This window comes from Arctopsyche grandis, chromosome 5, assembly GCF_051622035.1.
Source record: "Arctopsyche grandis isolate Sample6627 chromosome 5, ASM5162203v2, whole genome shotgun sequence".
In the NCBI taxonomy this organism is placed as follows: Eukaryota; Metazoa; Arthropoda; class Insecta; order Trichoptera; family Hydropsychidae; genus Arctopsyche; species Arctopsyche grandis.
Window position 1 is genome coordinate 31,825,064 of NC_135359.1, and position 21,030 is coordinate 31,846,093.

The following is a 21,030-nucleotide window of genomic DNA, read 5'->3' on the forward strand; positions in this document are numbered from 1 at the left end:
AATTACCGCATATATTTCTATTTCTATTGTATATTTTTTGTCTCATTAAATTGTATCATTTTATGCTTATCCAATAATATTATATCACTTTATGTTTAATTATGCATTGTCCTATTTAGTTATATTTTAGTTTTTATTCTTTTCTTTCACATTTTTTTGTCTATATGTGCATACTAGATATATTATGTATTTTGTAAAAATCTATAATTGGGCTCAGATGCTATTCTATTTATTTTATTTATTTATATATATTTTAGCTATCAAGCTAATTTAAAAATACATCTTAATTATTATACTTAACTCTAAAATTTATAATTAACTTATATGTACTGTCCCTCACAGAGGTGTCTCTTTGCACCTCGCAGGAATGCATCCATGTTTTTAGCAGACCTGACGCACTCAGGGAGGGCATTATACATGAGCACACCCCTGTGAAAAACACCCCCAGCCGTCTTATTCTTTCTTACTCTACTTACAACTAGTTTGTCCTTATTTCTAGTATAAAAACTATGTTTATCTCTATTCCTTATTATATAATCATCAAAATACTTAGGTAATAACTTATGATCTAACTTATAAACAAAAGACAATGTACTAATATTTAGACTAATTCTAATACTCATCCATCCTAATTCATCTAACATACTTCCAATACTCTTAAATCTACTCACATTCAAAATAGCTCTCATAGCTTTATTCTGTATTTTTTGCATTTTTTCTAAATCTTGGCCACTAAACAAATTAAGCACAGTGGCACAATAAACCACATGTGGCAAGACAATTGAATTAAACACTAAAATTTTACTTTTTTTACTTAAAATATTTCTTAATCTACATAATACACCAACTTTTCTAGCCATTTTTTTTATTATATAGTCAGCGTGCATTTTAAAATTTAGTCCTGAATCTATGTATACACCTAAGTATTTTATATTTTCAACTTTTTCAATTAACTTATCATCAATTCTAATTTCATTCAATATATTTTTATTTTTACCATTCAACCACATCATTTTTGTTTTATTCACATTCAACTTTAATTTATTTTCACACAACCAGTCATTCACATAATTTAATTCTATATTTAAAATCTCAGACATTACATCAACATTCTTTCCAATTATATATATCAATGTATCATCTGCAAACAAATGTATTTTACACATCTTAATTACCTTAACAATATCGTTTATATATAATATAAATAATAAGGGTCCCAATTTGGACCCTTGCGGCACTCCATGAGGTGTTACAAATTCAGAGGATAACACCTTATCAATTTTTACTCTTTGCCTTCTATTATTTAAGTATGATTGAAGCCACTTTAATACTATACCATTTATTCCTAACTTATATAATTTTTGTAATAAAATATTCCTATCTACTGTCTCGAACGCTCGCTTAAAATCTAGAAAAACTGCTCCAACAACCATGCTAGATTCATCCATCGTCTCCATCCAATCAGAAACCACCAACTGGATAGCGGTTTCTGTTGAATGTTTCACTCTAAATCCAGACTGTTCCACAACCAAACAATCATTTATACTAATGAACTCTTTCAATTGAATCATAACGATTTCCTCCAGCATCTTCTCAACAATTGGTAACATATTGATGGGCCTCATTTCACTGGCTTTATGTGTGCCAGTAACCTTTGGTACCGGTACAATAGTAGACACCTTCCATGCATCCGGGACGGATCCCACTTCTAACGATTCATTTATTAATTTCAGTAACTGAGGTCCAACCATGTCCCAAGTGTTGATTAAAATATCTAGAGTCAATCCATCCATACTAGAAACTGATTTCATGCCCTTCAATACACCATTTAATCCCCCCATTTCCACTAATTTAAACCTTTCAAACTTATTTAAACCCAAATTAATATCATCATTCACACTATTATGCCTTATTTGTATTGAATTAACTATATCATTCACACTATTGATGTAAAACTCATTCAATCTTTCAACCATATCCTCTTTATCATTATATACTACTCCCTCGACTTCTAATTCATTCAAAGAAACATTTTTTCCCCCGGAAATCAAAGTTTTAATTATTCGCCACATTTTTGTGGGATCTTTTTTTGCACCATCAATATTTCTTTCATGCCAATCCCTCTTCGCATTACGTAAAACATTCACACATTTATTCCTCTTTCTTTTATACTCTAACCAAGCCTTTTCTAATTGGATTCCATCCATAGCCTTAATAATTTTATATCTTTTATAACTAACATTCTTATCAACTAAGCTTTCCTTTACTTCCTTGGTAAACCAAGGTTTCAGCTTATGCTTATGCATGATTCTTGTGGTTTTTACGCATTTACTTTTAGAATATGTTATATTACGATACATTATCTCCCACATTTCATTCACACTATCACCATCCTTTCCCCATACACACTCCTTTAACAATTCATTCATCAATTGATAATCAATGTTTTCTCTTTCAGTCACCTGCATATTTTTAAGTCCTCCGTTACTAAACCGCTGTCCCAAAAACATGTTGACAATAGAATGGTCTCCTATTTTCGGTACATCTTTCACCTCACACCGCAGATCCATTATATTTGTTATAACCAAATCAATGAGAGAGCTTGATAAATTATTCACTCTCGTTGCTTCCGTCACTTTTTGTTTAAAACCCAATTCATTTACCCAATTTCTCAACTTTTTTACATAAAATTCTTCTGTCTGTAACCAATTAAAATTCCAGTCCCCAAACATAATTATATTTTTACTCACATCTATACTTCTTTCACTCAATTCTTCTAAAAATTTAAGAAATCTTCCACTTCTACCATTCGGAGAGCGGTAAATTACTAGCAAAAACACAGTAACTCCATTCACAAGCAGATCCACACCAATTGTCCAAAACTCACCATCAACCTTATTAACTATTACATTACCGTAACTTAAATCATCCCTTAAATACAATAGTACCCCACCCGTATGTCTAGAATTAGAGTCACATCTCAAAACACAATATCCATCTATATTCAGCTCAAAATCTTCAAAATCACTAGTTACATGCGTTTCACTTAAACCTATAAATAATGGTTTTTGACTTACAGTTAAACTCCAAACCTCATCCTTGTGAGCAAAAAAACTTTGTACATTTATACCGATACCTTTTGGTGGTTGCTATATATTATTATACTTAATTCTATTTCTCATTAATTCTATATTTCTTTTATATACACTGCACTTAGTGTCCAACGGTCCGTGATTTGTGTTCAAATTTAATTTTAATTTATTATTACTTTTAAAGCAATTATTACATTTTATTATTTTATTGTTACATCCCTCGCTTTTGTGCCCTTCTTCTCCACATTTCGCACATGTCACCTTGTTTCTACAATCCACCGCTTTGTGATTAAATCCGTAACAATTTAGACATCTTAGAATATTAATTTCTTCAAAAACCCTACATCTATCCCAATTTATATTTACTTTTCCATCTTCAATAAATCTTTTAAATGTATTGCAATCTACTTCCACTATCGCATTATATTTATTATTTTTTCTACTTTTCCATATTTTTAACACCTTCAGTTCACCATCATTTATAACTTCTTGATTTTGATTCATCAAACACTCAGCCAACTGTTCACTTGTAAGTTCCTCCGACATATCTACAATTTTAATTTTGGGATTTTTTAATTCCCCTCTTTTAACATTATAATTCTCCCCTAATTTATTTTCTACTTCTTTTATTAATTTAATACTATCCTGTGCACTGTTACACGTTACAGCAATGCCCCCTTTACCGATTTTTTTAACCCCTTGTATTCCTATTTTTAGTTCCTTTGGTTTTATTAAATTTTTGCACTCATTTTTTGTTTTGTCCGTATCTTGAATTTTTTTCGGAACAATTATTGTTACGTCATTATTATTTTTTTTAAGTGCATTTGCATAACTTAAATTGTTATCATTTTTATTTACACTTTTTAAAATGTTTAATTCACTGTTAGTTTTTAGTATATTTATGTCTTTTTGTATATTGTTTTTCAAATTTTTAAATTCACTTCTTAATTCACATATTACATCCAAAAATTGTTCCTTATCATTATTTTCATTTTCACAAATATATTCAACTAATTTTTTTACTGATGTAATTAAAAATGACTTATTGTCGTTTGATATACTGTTAGTTTTTGTGGTCAAAATGTCCATAATTTTTTTTTCAATTGTTATTACTTCACTTATGCGTTCTGATGCCATTATTATACACTTAGAACGTACACATAATTATATATTACAAATTTATTTTTAATTTTTTAATTGTTACAATTTCGTTGCCCAAATCGCCACACACGTAATCAACGTCTGTACACGATCACGACAAGAACCCAACATTCTGTGATATTTATTCTTTGTTTTTATGAATTTCTACATCTGAGGCCTGTTGATCTTTCAATAAATAAATAAATAAATAGAAATTATGTATGATGTAAATACTATGATAACCGTATATATTTTAATTTGTTCAATATTAAGAAATCATCGTGATTAGGAATTCAATACCCTTTTTCTTATTGAAATGGTTTAAAAATAAAAAAATAATTATTATTTTGTAATGTTTATTTTGATGTTTTACGTATCGTGTATTTTTGGATTACAAATAGGATAGCGAATCGACAATAGATTGTCCAATTTTCTCATGATCAATAAACATCGTCTATTAATACTACATAGGTAAATAGATAAAGTAGGAAAATCTAGTTTATATATACATGTATAAATGTTCACATAATCGATATTTATATAATTTGAAAAATACAATTTTTGCTTAAACTTCGTTATATCTGTGTAAATACATATGTAGACTTTATGCTTTTCATTTTATTTTCCACTTTTTTTTGCTTTTAATTTATATTCCCTCACGACTTGAAATTCAACCCAGTAATGAACTATCATATGTTTAGTTTTTGTGACGAAAATCTTCGTCACGAATTTCCATTTTGAAATTGGAAATGCTGCGGGAAATATGTGTGGACTAATAGTTAAGTCTTTCACTTGAATAAATGATTTCTAGAAAATACATAAATACGAATTGATAACAGTTCTTATTTTATGTACATATACGAAGAATGAACGTTTTAAAGTTTAATTTAAACCAAACCTTTATGGGACATTTTAATTCAATGTTTATGAAGTCTTCGAGAAATGATTTCGACCATGCGTTGCTTAGCATGTAATCGCATAAGTCTTGTTTAAAAGACATAAAGCTCTCCTTATATTGATTGTCCTTCCACTCGAAAGTGATGAATTCTACCTAAAACACGCTATTATCGTTTTATTCTGTCGTTTTTTGATATAACATTGAGTACTTTACTTACTAAATAATCTTTTCCTAAGTCAATCATAAGGTTTGCTCGCGCATTCAAAATATAAGGAGAAGTTCGATTGAGCTTTTTGACTTGTATAGAACAGTTCGTTACCGTTATGTTGTCACAAAATAAAGACGCTCGTTCTAGTATTATCTTGAAAGGAGTCTGAACACAAAGTACATAACAAATTATTATAATACATTTTTTTACCTTTGTAATAAATCACAGTTGTTAATACATACAGCCTGGGAGCTCGTACGTATCAGAATCGTTATCAAAATGGACAAAGCGCCTACCGAAACTGTTTTGGCGAACATGCTCGTACTTTTATACCTCAAAAAATAGTCAATTTTTAGAATTACATATATCGAGAATCATTATAAAATCTACAAAATATTATAAACCAGATTTATTTACGGTTACGTGTGTTTGAAGAAAAATAATTCAATGTGGAAAGTGTAAATACGCCCAAGCTCTCCATCTACTATTATTTTTAATCAAAATAATATTTAGTTGGTATGTATATACATGTAATTAAATATGCATAGTATCTGATTTAATTTGATGTTATTTAAATTACCATAATCAAATGTAACTAACTATAGTAATAAATACGACTAATGATACAGGCTGTATAATTATACTAAAAATCTAATATATAATTTCAAAAGAGACTTTGTATGATATACATAATAGGAAATCATACTTATTATGTATATCATACTTTTTTATTCAAATATTTAAAAAAAAGCAACCAACTTATAGGTATCTTTATAATAGTTCTGAAAGATTTTTTGCACGTTAAAAATATCTAAAAAAAATATATCTAAAATATTTTATTTTTTAGTTCGTCAAAGGGGTAGGAACTATTTATCTCTAAGAACTAAGTCCTTAAGTCCCAGGATTCCTCTTGGCGACCCTGTTTATATTGTGTTGTCATCGTTGCTATATCATTATATTATATTAGTGTTTTTACCCAGCTTGGCTCGGTATTTATAATATAAACCGCTTAAACATGGCCAATCTAATAGTAAAAATTTTATTAAATTTATTTGAATAGTTTTATTTGAAAATTCATTTTTTTTATTAAACTGAACGTCACGGACTCTACGAACAAACATACATACATACAAAGTCTCTTTCGAAATTATATATTAGATTTGTTTGTTTCAACATTCAAAATTTGTATTATCTATTATGTATTTATTATTTATATAGACGATGGGGATAGTACTATTCACCCTTTTGTCTGGAATAAAATTATTATTTTTATTCTTATTATTATTATTATTGTCAACGTGGTAAAGTGAAAAATTATTGACATTAATTGATAATATAAAAAATGGAAAAAAAAATGGTTTGGACTTTCAAAATTGTATTTAAAAGCAATTGTATTTAAAGCAATTGTATTTAAAAGAAAATCACAATCAAGAAGAAAGAATCTGACTATTACTCTATTTCTAATACTCACTTTTTGCACAGCGATACTAGACTTTAGGTTAAAATTTTGTTTTTCTCATTTTTTTAAGCGCTCATATCTCATAAACGAGAGGAAATCTCTTATTTTCATATATATATGTATGTATATGAAAGAGTATGGGTATTACCCATATATGTATTTACCCTACTTTTTTCCTTTTTTATATTACCTTATGTTTATCCAATTATATTATATCACTTTATGTTTAATTATGCTATTTAGATATATGTTAGTTTTTATTATTTTCTTTCTCATTTGTTTGTCTATATGTACTAGATATATTTTGTATATGTATATTGTATCCTCATATTTATTCGTTTTATGAATTTCTACATCTGAGGCCTGTTGATTTTTCAATAAATAAATAAATAAACAGAAATTATGTATGATTTAAATACTATGATAACCGTATATGTTTTAATTTGTTCATTAAATATTAAAAAATCATCGTGATTAGGATTTTAATAACGGTTTCCTTATAGAAATGGTTCGAAAATAAAAAGCAATTTTTATTTTATAATGTTTATTTTGATGTTTTACGTATCGTGTATTTTTGGATTACAAATCGGATAGGGAATCGACAATAGATTGTCGAATTTTCTCATGATCAATAAATTTTCTCATGATCAAGGCATAATAGTGTGAATTATGATATTAATTTGGGTTTAAATAAGTTTGAAAGGTTTAAATTAGTGGAAATGGGGGGATTAAATGGTGTATTGAAGGGCATGAAATCAGTTTCTAGTATGGATGGATTGACTCTAGATATTTTAATCAACACTTGGGACATGGTTGGACCTCATTTACTGAAATTAATATATGAATCGTTAGAAGTGGGATCCGTCCCGGATGCATGGAAGGTGTCTACTATTGTACCGGTACCAAAGGTTACTGGCACACATAAAGCCAGTGAAATGAGTCCCATCAATATGTTACCAATTGTTGAGAAGATGCTGGAGGAAATCGTTATGATTCAATTGAAAGAGTTCATTAGTATAAATGATTGTTTGGTTGTGGAACAGTCTGGATTTAGAGTGAAACATTCAACAGAAACCGCTATCCAATTGATGGTTTCTGATTGGATGGAGACGACGGATGAATCTAGCATGGTTGTTGGAGCAGTTTTTCTAGATTTTAAGCGAGCGTTCGAGACAGTAGATAGGAATATTTTATTACAAAATTTATATAAGTTAGGAATAAATGGTATAGTATTAAAGTGGCTTCAATCATACTTAAATAATAGAAGGCAAATAGTAAAAATTGATAAGGTGTTATCCTCTGAATTTGTAACACCATGAGTGCCGCATGGGTTTCATGGAGTGCCGCAAGGGTTCAAATTGGGACCCTTATTATTTATATTATATATAAACGATATTGTTAAGGTAATTAAGATGTGTAAAATACATTTGTTTGCAGATGATACATTGATATATATAATTGGAAAGAATGTTGATGTAATGTCTGAGATTTTAAATATAGAATTAAATTATGTGAATGACTGGTTGTGTGAAAATAAATTAAAGTTGAATGTGAATAAAACAAAAATGATGTGGTTGAATGGTAAAAATAAAAATATGTTGAATGAAATTAGAATTGATGATAAGTTAATTGAAAAAGTTGAAAATATAAAATACTTAGGTGTATACATAGATTCAGGACTAAATTTTAAAATGCACGCTGACTATATAATAAAAAAATGGCTAGAAAAGTTGGTGTATTATGTAGATTAAGAAATATTTTAAGTAAAAAAAGTAAAATTTTAGTGTTTAATTCAATTGTTTTGCCACATGTGGTTTATTGTGCCACTGTGCTTAATTTGTTTAGTGGCCAAGATTTAGAAAAAATGCAAAAAATACAGAATAAAGCTATGAGAGCTATTTTGAATGTGAGTAGATTTAAGAGTATTGGAAGTATGTTAGATGAATTAGGATGGATGAGTATTAGAATTAGTCTAAATATTAGTACATTGTCTTTTGTTTATAAGTTAGATCATAAGTTATTACCCAAGTATTTTGATGATTATATAATAAGGAATAGAGATAAACATAGTTTTTATACTAGAAATAAGGACAAACTAGTTGTAAGTAGAGTAAGAAAGAATAAGACGGCTGGGGGTGTTTTTCACAGGGGTGTGCTCATGTATAATGCCCTTCCTGAGTGCGTCAGGTCTGCTAAAAACATGGATGCATTCCTGCGAGGTGCGAAGAGACACCTCTGTGAGGGACAGTACATATAAGTTAATTATAAATTTTAGAGTTAAGTATAATAATTAAGATGTATTTTTAAATTAGCTTGATAGCTAAAATATATATAAATAAATAAATAAAATAAATAAACATCTTCTATTGCTACTACATAAGTACATATATAATGTAGAAAAATGTAGTTTATATATACATATATAAATGTACATATAATCGATATTTATAAAATTTGAAAAAAACAATTTTTGCTTAAACTTCGTTATATCTTTGTAAATACCTACATATGTACACTTTATGCTTTTCAATTTATTTTCCACTTTTTTTCGCTTTTAATTTATATTCCCTCACGAAACTACATTCAACCCAGATATAAACTATCATATGTTTAGTTTTTGTGACGGAAATCTTCGTCGCGAATTTCCATTTTGATATTGGAAATGCTGCGGGAAGTGTGAATGGACTAATGGTCAAGTTTGACACTTGAACAAACGATTTCTAGAAAATACACAAATACATATTGATAACAATTCTTTTATTATATACATACAAAAAGAATGAATATTTTTATGTTTAATTTAAACCAAACCTTTAAGGGACATTTCAATGGAATGTTTATGTAGGCTTCGAGAAATGATTTCGACCATGCATTTATTTGCAAGAACTCGCACACGTTTTGGGTAAAAGATACAAAGCTCTGTTTATATTGATTGTCCTTCCACTCGTAAGAGATGAACTCTAACTAAAACACGCTATTATCGTTTTATTCTGTCGTTATATAGATAACATTGAGTACTTTACTTACTTCATGATCTCTTCCAACTTCACTCATAAGGTCTCCTTTGGCATTCATAACATAAGGAGAAGCTCTATTGAGCTTTTTGACTTCTACAGAACAGTTCGTTACCGTTATGTTGTCACAAATTAACGTCGCTCGTTCTAGTACTATCTTAAAAGAACTCTTTACACAAAATAATCAAATAATGGTTATACATTTTGTACGTATGTAATTAATCACAGTTGTTAATACATACCGACTGAGAGCTCTTACGTATCAGAATCGCTATCAAAATGGACCAAGTACCTATTAAAACAGCTTTGGCTGACATGCTGGTAGTTTTATACCTAAAATTATACCATAAATGAAAAAATGGGATCACGATGCCGTAGTTTGAAGAACGTTTTTAAGACCTTAGGAGGAAAAAGCAAGGATACATAAAAAATTACTATCAAATTAATTAATAAAATCCAGTGGTCACAAAATTATAGAATTATCCAATTATTTTGCAACGTCAATATTCAATGACGGTTATTCTTCTATTTTAAAAATGTTCAATGTGATGGGAAATAATAGTTGGACCTGCAGCAAATGATTATGCCGCTGACAATAGCATATCATCGTCAACAAGTTGCTTCGAAAGAGGGCCGATCAGCTCGAAGAAAAGCTTCAGCAGCCTAACAGCTGTCTTTCGAAAAAGAGGAAGGTGCATTGTATGGGCCTGGAATAGCAGATTAGGAGTAGATATGATATTTTTTGATTTATAACCACGAAACCAGTAATTTAAACTTTAAACGCGTTTTTATCGAAACTACATTTTTTAAATTTGCTGCAGTTGTAACCCAAGAATGAATCATCCGATCGATTTGATTTTATTTCAGCTTCTTCTATATATGTTTCTCCGTGCCATGAACCTCCAGTTTTCCGGTTGAATAAAAAATGTAATTTTGGCTGGCCAAAAATCAACAAATTTATGCGCGAAATTTGAATTTTTTTTTAAAAACTCCACCATTTTGTTAAATTTCAAATTTTTTTTTTGACCGAGGTTCATGGTACGGGAAATATCTTTTAGTTTAATACACTTTTTGAATTTTTTGATTATAGGCACTGCAGAAGTGGGGGTACTTTCTTTTTTTGGAGACTTGGGAGATTGCGTATAACTCACTGAATTTTCAATTTTTTTTTATCTAAAAACTTTTATTATGTATTTAATATATATCATTTAATAAATCCATAAAACGATAAAACATTCCATCCTGTAGTTTTTTTTATTTTAATTCCCAAAAATCACCTTTTTTTCGCGCGGTCACACTAGTGGTCCCCCTTAATCAATATAATATTTAAAGGTGGTATATACAATGTATATACGCATAGGCATAGTATCTGAATTAATTAAATTAAATTTAAATTACCATAATCACCTGAATTGATTTAATGTTATTTAAATTGCCATTATCACCCGAATTATTCTAATGTTATTTAAATTACCATTATAACAAAACGTAATTTTACCTCAACCGGAAGTGTAATTATTATATATAGTATTTGCATGGTAAGGAATGTGAAGACAGGATACACGCAATATGTAGATCTGTTTTGGTATAAAATTTGTGGACAAAACGATATTTGCGGAGTCACAATTATAATATGCTCAAAGTTTAATATATTTATCTACTATTTTGTCATACTTCTATTGTTGATAAATAATATTGGCTTTAATAAAAACCATTTATCGCTAATAAGCTCTATGTCAGAAAGCTGTTCATATTCTTTACTAATAACTAGAGAAAAATTAATAATCTTATTTATTTCGAATTCAGTTTTTAAATGCTATAATTTGAAAGTTCAATCAAGTTCTCCTTTTCCTTGGTAGTTGACCGAAAATATTCATTATCAAAGGCGTTTGAAATCCAATTGTTTGCTTCTTAAGGTTTGGGGAAGCACTGCGTAAAAGATGATTTTAACCCTATTAAATGTTCAATTATTTTTTCACGTATATCCCGAGACATATTATTCTTGTTTTCAGATAAGAAATTATGTAAAGTTTCAAATACTTTAGTATGATCATTTTCGATACATATGTAGATTTCAAAATCTAATTTTCTACATACTTTCAATTTTATCTGCAACATTAAAAATGATTATCGAGTTGTTCTCAAGTGTCAAATTCATGTTAATTATTTATTGGAGCGCTAACGCGGTAAATTTAAAAATGCACCCAAAAATCCATGCCGAATCTGAGGAAAACGTATCGATTGTCAGATTTTCGATCATCAACTATACATATTGACGTCGACGATGACTAATTAAGATAAGGTTTATTAATTATATATGTATAAAAAATATTTTTATTTTTATGATTGTAAATCATTTATTCCTGCATGTCCGCCATTACTGGTTTTTTTTCGCGTACCACCAACCACAGGTTGGGAATCACTGCTCTAGGGAATCGAGTTTTTTTTATATTTTTCTCAGAAACCTTTCTGTTAATTAAATTGAAATTACATATCTCGAAGTTTAAGCTTAAAACCAAGTTATATATAAAATTTGGCGAGCATCCGTCAACCGGAAGTGGCAGTTTACTCTTGATCGATTTTTCTTCCACTATTTTTTTCGACCCCTTAAACATGTGTGCTCTTCACAAATAAATCCAAGCAAGTTTAAAAAATTTCTTCCATTATTCTGAAAATATTGCTATTTAAATATTTTCACTATATCAGATTATTTGATATTTTTACTGTATCTGCTTTTATTATAATGCTGCTGTTTTTTACATACCTCTTATACAGTTCACATGGTTTTCGTGTTAGTCTTAATTTTTTATATCTCTTATCTCTTATCCGAACGTTTTCATACTTTGCCATATTGCTCATTTTGGTCATCAATATATGTTAATGTATCGTCTGCCATTACGTTGGAGATAAAATATCGTATACAATGCGTATCAAATATCCACAATTTTGGGTACGGTGACGTCTAGCAAGCTACTATAATCTATCTTAAAACTTTTCGCCGTGATATGGCCATATCAGATTTTAATTGTTTAACCGCCTATAATTCACTCTATATTTTATAAAATTTGCTCTATAGGTTCTCGTTATCTCTAATATATAAATATTTAAAGTTTTTATGATTATGTTTAAATGTATTTTTTGTCTGTGTATATGTATATGTATGTATATATTTTTATTTTTCTCATTTCTGTGTATTTTTCGACCATTGTGGTGCATTCGAGACTCCTGTAATGCCACAATGGTGTTAATAAAATCAGCTTATTTACTCATACATCTACATAATATATGTGTTTCGATTATCTTTTATAAATTGTTTCGTTTAAGTAGAAAATATATGTGCAAAATATATGAAAAAAAAAATGAAAATATATAAAAAATATATTAAAATCTATTCCAAATATATATAGTACAAAATATATGAACAGTTTACATATGTATTATATAATATTATATATAGCATTTTTATTTCAAAAATTAATAATGAACTCAAAAAAAATTATAAATTATTTGTTAATTATTTTTCACTGCTATATTTTTTTTTCTTTATCGTCGTTTTTACCAATTCTTCAACTTTGAAGCGAATTTCAAATGTAAATATTAGTTTGGACGTTGCAATAGATTTGAAAATAAAATAAAACTTCCATCTAGATATCGGAAAACCCTTGGGAAATTGGCTTTGCGGCAAATAGTAATCTTTTATGTACAATGGACCGATCTAAAAAAAAAGCTGCGTTAGAAAAAAAGTGCAATTAAAGTAAACGCTACAAAATATAATTGATACATACTTTTATGGGACACCTTTCTGGAAAATTATTATATTTTTTAACCAAATTTAGCATCCATTCTCCGCGTGAAAGAAAATCGCACAAGCCCAGCTCGTAAGTGATAAAACTCTCTTTGTATTGATTGCTTTTCCACTCATAGCTCTTAAGTGTCATCTAACATACGAATGTCGTAAAATGTATGCATTATCAATAAAAAATAGCTTTGTATAATATATTTTAATTAATTTAATGAAATTTTACTCGCCTTAACATCTTTGCCAAATGTTTTAAATGCGTACATATAAAATTGCAAAATATATGGAGAAGTTCTATTATGTCTAGCAACGCTCGAACTGCAATTTCCAATTGTAATGTTATCGCATAGTAACGAAGAACGTTCCATAGTTACGAGAATATCCTTTGAATAGTTTTTGTATTATTTGTATTAATCCCGAATTATACATATTTACAAAATTATACTTTATTCACAAAATCATACTTACTTTCACGTTCGAGCAATCAATTTTCATAATAGATATGATCAAAATGAGCGGAACAAATACACGTGAAGCATCCATGATGTTTGTCCAAATGAATCGTATAATTTGTTTGTAACATATTTATTTGAAATGGAAATTACAATAAAACAGGAAACAGATAAAAGTAAATAGATGTAAAATTCTGATTTGGATATGTAAATATATCAGAATTTTTAGCGGGTATATTAAAATTGAATGGCGTTGCTCGGGCCGGCTAAATTTGAACGAAAATGATGTTAATCTTTCAGAAAAAGAAGGATTTGAATGAAATAATGACAACTGTACTGGTTCTGTAATATAAAACAGATTCACAGATAAACAAATAATCACTCGTAATGTAAATAGGTTTTTTTAAGCTCTTTATATATAATACTATGATTACTAACAAAATTAAATTAAAATTGCAAAATAGAAAATGATCAGTAGATCAGTAGCTACTAAAATATATATAAAATGTATTGTGAACATAATTTAGTAATAATTAAAAGCATTTAAAAATCAAAGTTATGTTATTGCTATATTGTCTTCCAGGAACTTTATATTCCTCAAATATAAAGATGAAATCATAATTTGACCACGTTTGATTTTTTTATGAGCAAATATCAATCATTAGATACATATGAATAAGAACAAATCGATACTTTTAGAGCGCCGCAATTATTACCAAATTTTATGTTAATCAAGTAGAAAAAATTCATCGCAACTTGTGTATGTATGTAATTTTCAACTATTTGCTGACTTCCATATTGAAAAACCTAATAAATAAACCAAAATGTTTCTGAGAAAAACATTAAAAACATCGATTCTCTAGAGTAAAAGTACTACTTCCGGTTTAGATAAAAATATTTTTAAGATATAAGGTTATAAAGATTATTATTTCTATTGCATGTAAAAAATTTCAGTACGATTCAGTTAGCGGTTTGGGAGATAATTGAATTCAAAAACTTAAAAAAAAGAGGACACCTATAAGGGGAGGTACCATTTCCGGTCAACTTAAAAATTTGAAAAAAATTCACGTCGTATCGATGAGAATTTCAGTAACCGATACTAAGTTTCAGTTCGATAGGACTAACGGTGTCTAAAAAATACCCAAAATCAATTACTGGTCACATTTTTCTAGATCATGAAAATGTGATCAGTAATTGATTCTTAGATCGAATCAGTCAAAATCTCGAGTTGGAATTTTCGCATGATCACAAAACTTCATTTATTGTTACTGCGTACATAGATAAAGTAAAAAACTACGTGTCGATTAATGATTATTTAAATCGAATATGCAATTGTTAGTGTTGTATTTCAAAATCATTGTTAAAATAAAATAAATTACGATGAAAAATATTAAACTTGATGTGATTTATTTCAATTCCCATTAATCTATTTACACATTTTAAAGTAATAAACAGCTTATTAAATTCTTGTTTTTTGTGAATAATTTTATAATCAATTGATTAATTTAACTTTTTTCTTCCTGCGAATCATCATATGTTCGACTTTGAAATCGACACTGAATTTAACAATGAATTCTTTTGTAACTGTCGATTTGAAGGCGTACGAAAACTTCCATTTAGAGACGGGAAATCCCACGGGAAAGCTGCTCTCGATAGTGCGAAAATCTCTCAAATAATACAATCCCACCTAAAAATTTGACAAACTTTACAACAAAAAAAAGACATTTTTTCAATATATGCAAAAAGAAGATTTTTTTTAATACAGGAACGGGACATTGAGTTGGTATGTTTCCAAAATCCATAATCATTGCCTGTAACCAAGCATCAGCTTCTAAAAAGTCGCACAAGTTCTTATTGAAACCGATAAAGCTCTCTTTGAACTGGTTGTTCTTCCATTCGAAGCTTTTAAACACGACCTAACAACAATTCAATTCGATAATATTATTATTAATATATTTTTGAATGAATTTTGGATTCAATTTAAAATGTACTCACGCTAATATTTCGACCTATTGATTTCGAGATGTGAATATAGAGGTCCAATAAGTATGGAGAGGTTCTATTGTGTCTTCTAACGTTGACACTGCAATTTGTTGCAGCATCGTTGTCGCATATTAGTTGGGCCCTTTCCAATGTTATTAAAATTGGCTAAAATATATGTAAGTTAATCTATAAAATATAAATAATATATATAAAATGAAAACAAAACAGTATAAAACCAATCAAGTTATAATAATTATGTGATAGCATATATGTATGTATGTATGTAGCAGTTATTAGAAAAATGAATAAGAGGAAACCTATAAAGATAAATTACTACAAAATACATTGTAACGGTTAGTATTTTATTTTTGATTATATTTTATGTTTAAATACAAATATATATATATATATATATATACCAGGAAGGCCTAACAGGTAACCCCAGTGCGCCTTCCTGGCCAATTACAAACACCGATACACAATTTTTAGAATGATTTTAACAAAGCATCATAAAGACATCTACAGATCGTCAACAATTTGTAGCCTTCGGTTCCGCTCGCTCCCGTGTCTATATTGCTAGCTCAGGAGTTCCACAAGGGTCTAACCTAGGGCCCTTGTTATTCAATTTATTTTTAAATGATATTAGTAATAAACTGGTCAATTGTCGTTTCTCACTATACGCTGATGACTTAAAGCTCTATTTGAATCTCAATTCTGAACATTCTTCTGAGCTTTTACAAGATGATCTTAATGCTCTTCATGATTGGTCATTAACCAACTGTTTCCCTCTTAATGTCTCCAAGTGCAAGGTTATGTGTTACTCCAGATCCAGATCCACCCCCGATCGTACCTTTCCATATCTTGTTGGTAACTTTTTATTGAACTGGATCGATTCAACTGTTGATCTTGGGGTTGCATTCCAGAGTGACCTAAATTTCTCTTTTCATATCGACTCTGTGTGTTGCTCTGCCTCACGAATGCTTGGGTTTGTCTTTCGTAATTCTCGACACTACCACAATCCCGCTGTTTTGAGATTGCTGTACAATGCTCTAGTTAGGAGTATCTTGGAATACGCCTCTATGATCTGGAATCCTTACACTAAGTCTCTATCTGTGAAGCTTGAACTTGTCCAAAGACGATTTCTCAGACTGCTTTATAAGGAGCAATATGGGATTTACCCATACTTATTTCCTTCAAAATTCGTCATGGGTATGGTCGGCTACACTACTCTTGACCAAAGGAGGAGTGTTGCCCTCATCAAGTTCTTGTTTTCCATATTTAGAAGCTGTATCTCCTGTCCGTCTATCCTGGCTGAGTTGGGCCTTCATGCTCCAGAGAGTGTGATATGGACCTGCCATCGTCCCCTTTTTCACACTCCTTTGGCTAGAACTGTGGCATTTAGTTATTCTCCCATTCCTCGCGGGATCCGTTTCTTAAATTCACTGGATGGTGCCATTGACATTTGTCACGTCTCTCTTCATTCTCTGCACCAGTTATGGAGGTGGCGACCATTTAGAAAGGTTGAGTTAATGTTTTAAATTATGATTTCATGTTTTATTTAGTTATCTTTTCCTTATTTAATTTGTATATTTGTATATATAATTTGTATTTTTTCCTTTTGTACTTCTTAATCTTTTTAGCACACTTGTCGCTTTGGAGCAATCTTTTAGTCGAGTGTGCTTGATTAATTGATTTTGTAAAATAAAATAAAAATATGGATAAACTTTTGATAAATTTACATTTTCGGAGCATTTTTTTATATAATACTAGCTGAACCCAGCATGCATTGCAATGAAACAATAACGCATGAAATTCCCGTTCCCGTTCCCGTTCTCATTTTTCGGAAAAAAGCAGGCAGCTTACATATTATTATTCAACTATTTGTTTATTTTACCCTAACAACGCAGGTCGCGACACGAAAACATTTTAAATTATTGCGTTGAAATGCCACTCATTCCCGTTTTTCCCGTTTCCGTTCCCGTTTTTGGGGTATTTTTTACAGTAAGCTTCCTGGACATGCATACAACGAATCGTAATCGGTTGATTGGTTTAGTGGTTGAGACAAACAGACAAAGTTATATATAGATTATATAAATCGTCAAAATTTAAGACGCTGACAACTCGAAAATTGCGAGAAATAGGTAAAGGTTGCCAATTTGTTGGAACCGTTTCAATGAAAATCGGATAAATTGGTAAACTCTGATAGGAAACGATCGACCTGGAGTTACAAACCATGGTCTGGCCAGCAGCAACCAGTGGGACTTGAACCCGTGATCATTATCTCCGAAGCCACATTAGTACACATTGTGTACTAATGTGGCTTCAATGTGATATGATTAACGATATTCGAATTATATCCAAAATATACAAACGCACACACACCTTTTCTAAAAAGCCAAAAATACACTGTTCGACAAATGACGACTTTTTCTTTTGGTTCAAAGACGAAATATGACCTAAATATATGTAGATATGTAAATGTCCAGTAAACACGAATCTGGTAATAAAAAATGTTGATTGGCTTGAGATTCGTTTTTTAAATCGCGCGATTTTGGTGTTGTTCGGTCGATGTCTCAAAATCTGTCAATTTCCTGTTCAAAATGAATATTGGAATTTATAGTCGGATATTTTATCTTTCATTTGTAGTACTTTTAAGTTTTCAAATATCTCTAAGTAGTCGTACAGTTCAAATCAAAAGTCAAAAGTACGTATGAAACATTTGGGATTTTTTCCCACTGTTAATACTATTTATTTTCTATTGAAACATGTTTATTGGGATAGTGTTCTGGCCACACTATTTTTTGTTTTCGTTTAAAAGGGTTATTTGGAAGTGTGCTGAATTTTAAATTGGTAAAATTGTGAGTTATAAGCTCGTACTAGTATTTACTCGTATTTACACGAATCTGAATTGAATCAATAGGGATAATATCTTAAATTGTCTTTATACGAGAATTAAATAAAATTCCACTTAATAACAAAAATTCTTGGATTAATAACAAAAAGTCGTTTATTTTATCGAGGCAAGCCAGTTATCATAGATCTATTATAAAAGTCATATCTCGTCTCTGAACCATTTTTCGTGTCGAACAGTGTTATTGATCGATATTGGTTGTTAACTAGTCAAGTCTCACAAGCACGATACTTCATGTATTTGTATTACGCACATAGATAAAGTATAAAGATACAGTATAATCGATTTGTGTAAACATAAGTCAATACAAATTGTAAGTCAACTTACAAGGCTTCTAACTGCATTTTCTTTGACGAAAATGACAAGAATGAAAGCGCACAGTCGAAATACGTCCATTGTACAAATGAAATCATTATCCAAGTCGGCGAAATTGTCATCTGAAAATGATGTCATTATACTTTATCGACAACTACACACAATAAATACAATAAATTGTTCCGGAGGATGCGTCTCAATTACATTTTTATATACGTATATATAATATATATTCATTTATATGGTAAATAATAGTACATTTTAAATACAGGAATGATCTATTGACTTTTTTGTATAACCGATTAAAAAATTCGGATGTGACCAACTCATGATATACATATGTATTTGAGTAATATAAGTGATGATATATTTGAGGAATATAAGAAGGTCACAAAACAAAATTCGATAATTAAACATACATACACGTTCACACATACCGGTTATGAGAACATTTTCGATACTAATTGAGTGCAAATGTAGAGAAACATACATACACAAGACAAAAGTTCTACTTCGGGTTGTTGGATTCTGTTCAAAATTTTTTTATTAATTAAAATCAATATAAATATTATACACATTAAATATCAAGAAAATAAAAATAATTTAAAAGTTCAAAATAAAATAATGAAATATTGTTTTAAAAAATAATACTACTATAATTTTAACCAAAACTTTATCAACTCTGACTTAGTACATAAAGAATACAAATATTAGTGATTTTTTTTTATTTTCATCACATTCATTATACTTGATTTTTTTCGTGATGTTTAAGTTGTGGAAAAAAATAGTGGAAGAAAGATCGAACGAGAGTAAACTGCCACTTCCGGTTGACGGATGCTTTCCAAATTTTGTACATAACTTGGTATTAAGCTTTAACTTTTATATATGAAATTTCATTTCAATAAACAGACACACACATTTTTTTAGATCATGAAAACGTGATTAGTGATCGATTCTGAGTTCGAATAAGTCAAAATCTCGAGTTCGAATTTTCGCATGATCACAAAACTTCATCTATTGTTACTATGTACATAGATAACTGAATGTATGATATAAGTTTAGTTATAAATTACTTATATTTCTACAAATTTAATATTGAAAGTATTCTTCGGCATCATTTTACCATCAATTTTCTAAATTCAATATTTTGATATAATTACATATTTACAATTCGATTTCCAATCAAAAGACGGTCATATTTTCCATGTACTATATATTTTACATTCAATTACGATTTACATACATTAAATCGTATACATACTTGGCAAGAATTTACATATGTGTATAATAAGTAAAAATTATCAGGATATTTTTACTTTATCGATATAATTTGAGAGCACTTTTGACGATTCCTATACATACATATGTAATACGTTGCAAGCTAATGAAGTATTTATTTAATATTTCTTATCCTATGTAATATTCCACTTCACGTTGAATTAGTCAATCAAATTAAAGACAAATACTAATATATCTTATTTTCGGAATTGTATATTCAATTAATTATTTCTCCTTTTATTTTTGAAAGAAATTTTACAGAAGAAATTACAGAAAAAAATTAAATTCTAAGAAGGACAAGGTAAAGGAAAACGATCAGGAAAGTATAAATTCATATATTTTGTATGTTATTTTTACAATTTATTAAAATATTTAAATTTAAAATAAGTAAAAGTCATAGGGATGTTTTTACTTTTTCCTATACATGATACGATGCAAGTTAATGAAGTATTTATTTAACGTTTCTTATTCTTTGTAATAT

At 29.2% G+C, this 21,030-nt stretch overlaps 2 protein-coding genes across 2 annotated transcripts in view; both read right to left on the minus strand.

Annotated features, from left to right (window-relative positions):
* Positions 1–320: 320 nt before the first annotated feature.
* LOC143912412 (uncharacterized) lies at positions 321–19,136 on the minus strand. The gene is made up of 2 exons (XM_077431687.1): positions 19,117–19,136; positions 321–2,919 (listed from the first exon to the last, which is right to left on the minus strand). Exon 2 carries the CDS (start codon positions 2,730–2,732, stop codon positions 321–323), a length of 2,412 nt encoding a protein of 803 aa, XP_077287813.1. The 5' UTR covers positions 2,733–2,919; positions 19,117–19,136.
* LOC143912008 (uncharacterized) overlaps positions 2,071–21,030 on the minus strand; it is a 439,734-nt gene continuing 420,774 nt past the window's right edge. Inside the window, exon 2 of the mRNA XM_077431115.1 lies at positions 2,071–4,365. Within this exon, the coding sequence (XP_077287241.1) occupies positions 3,150–4,229 (1,080 nt within the window). The 5' untranslated portion in view covers positions 4,230–4,365 and the 3' untranslated portion in view covers positions 2,071–3,149. The remainder of the gene's footprint in view (positions 4,366–21,030) is intronic.

Excerpts from the sequence above, each read along its gene's own strand:
- LOC143912412 (XM_077431687.1), bottom strand. The coding sequence starts at position 2,732 with ATGTTTGGGGACTGGAATTTTAATTGGTTACAGACAGAAGAATTTTAT.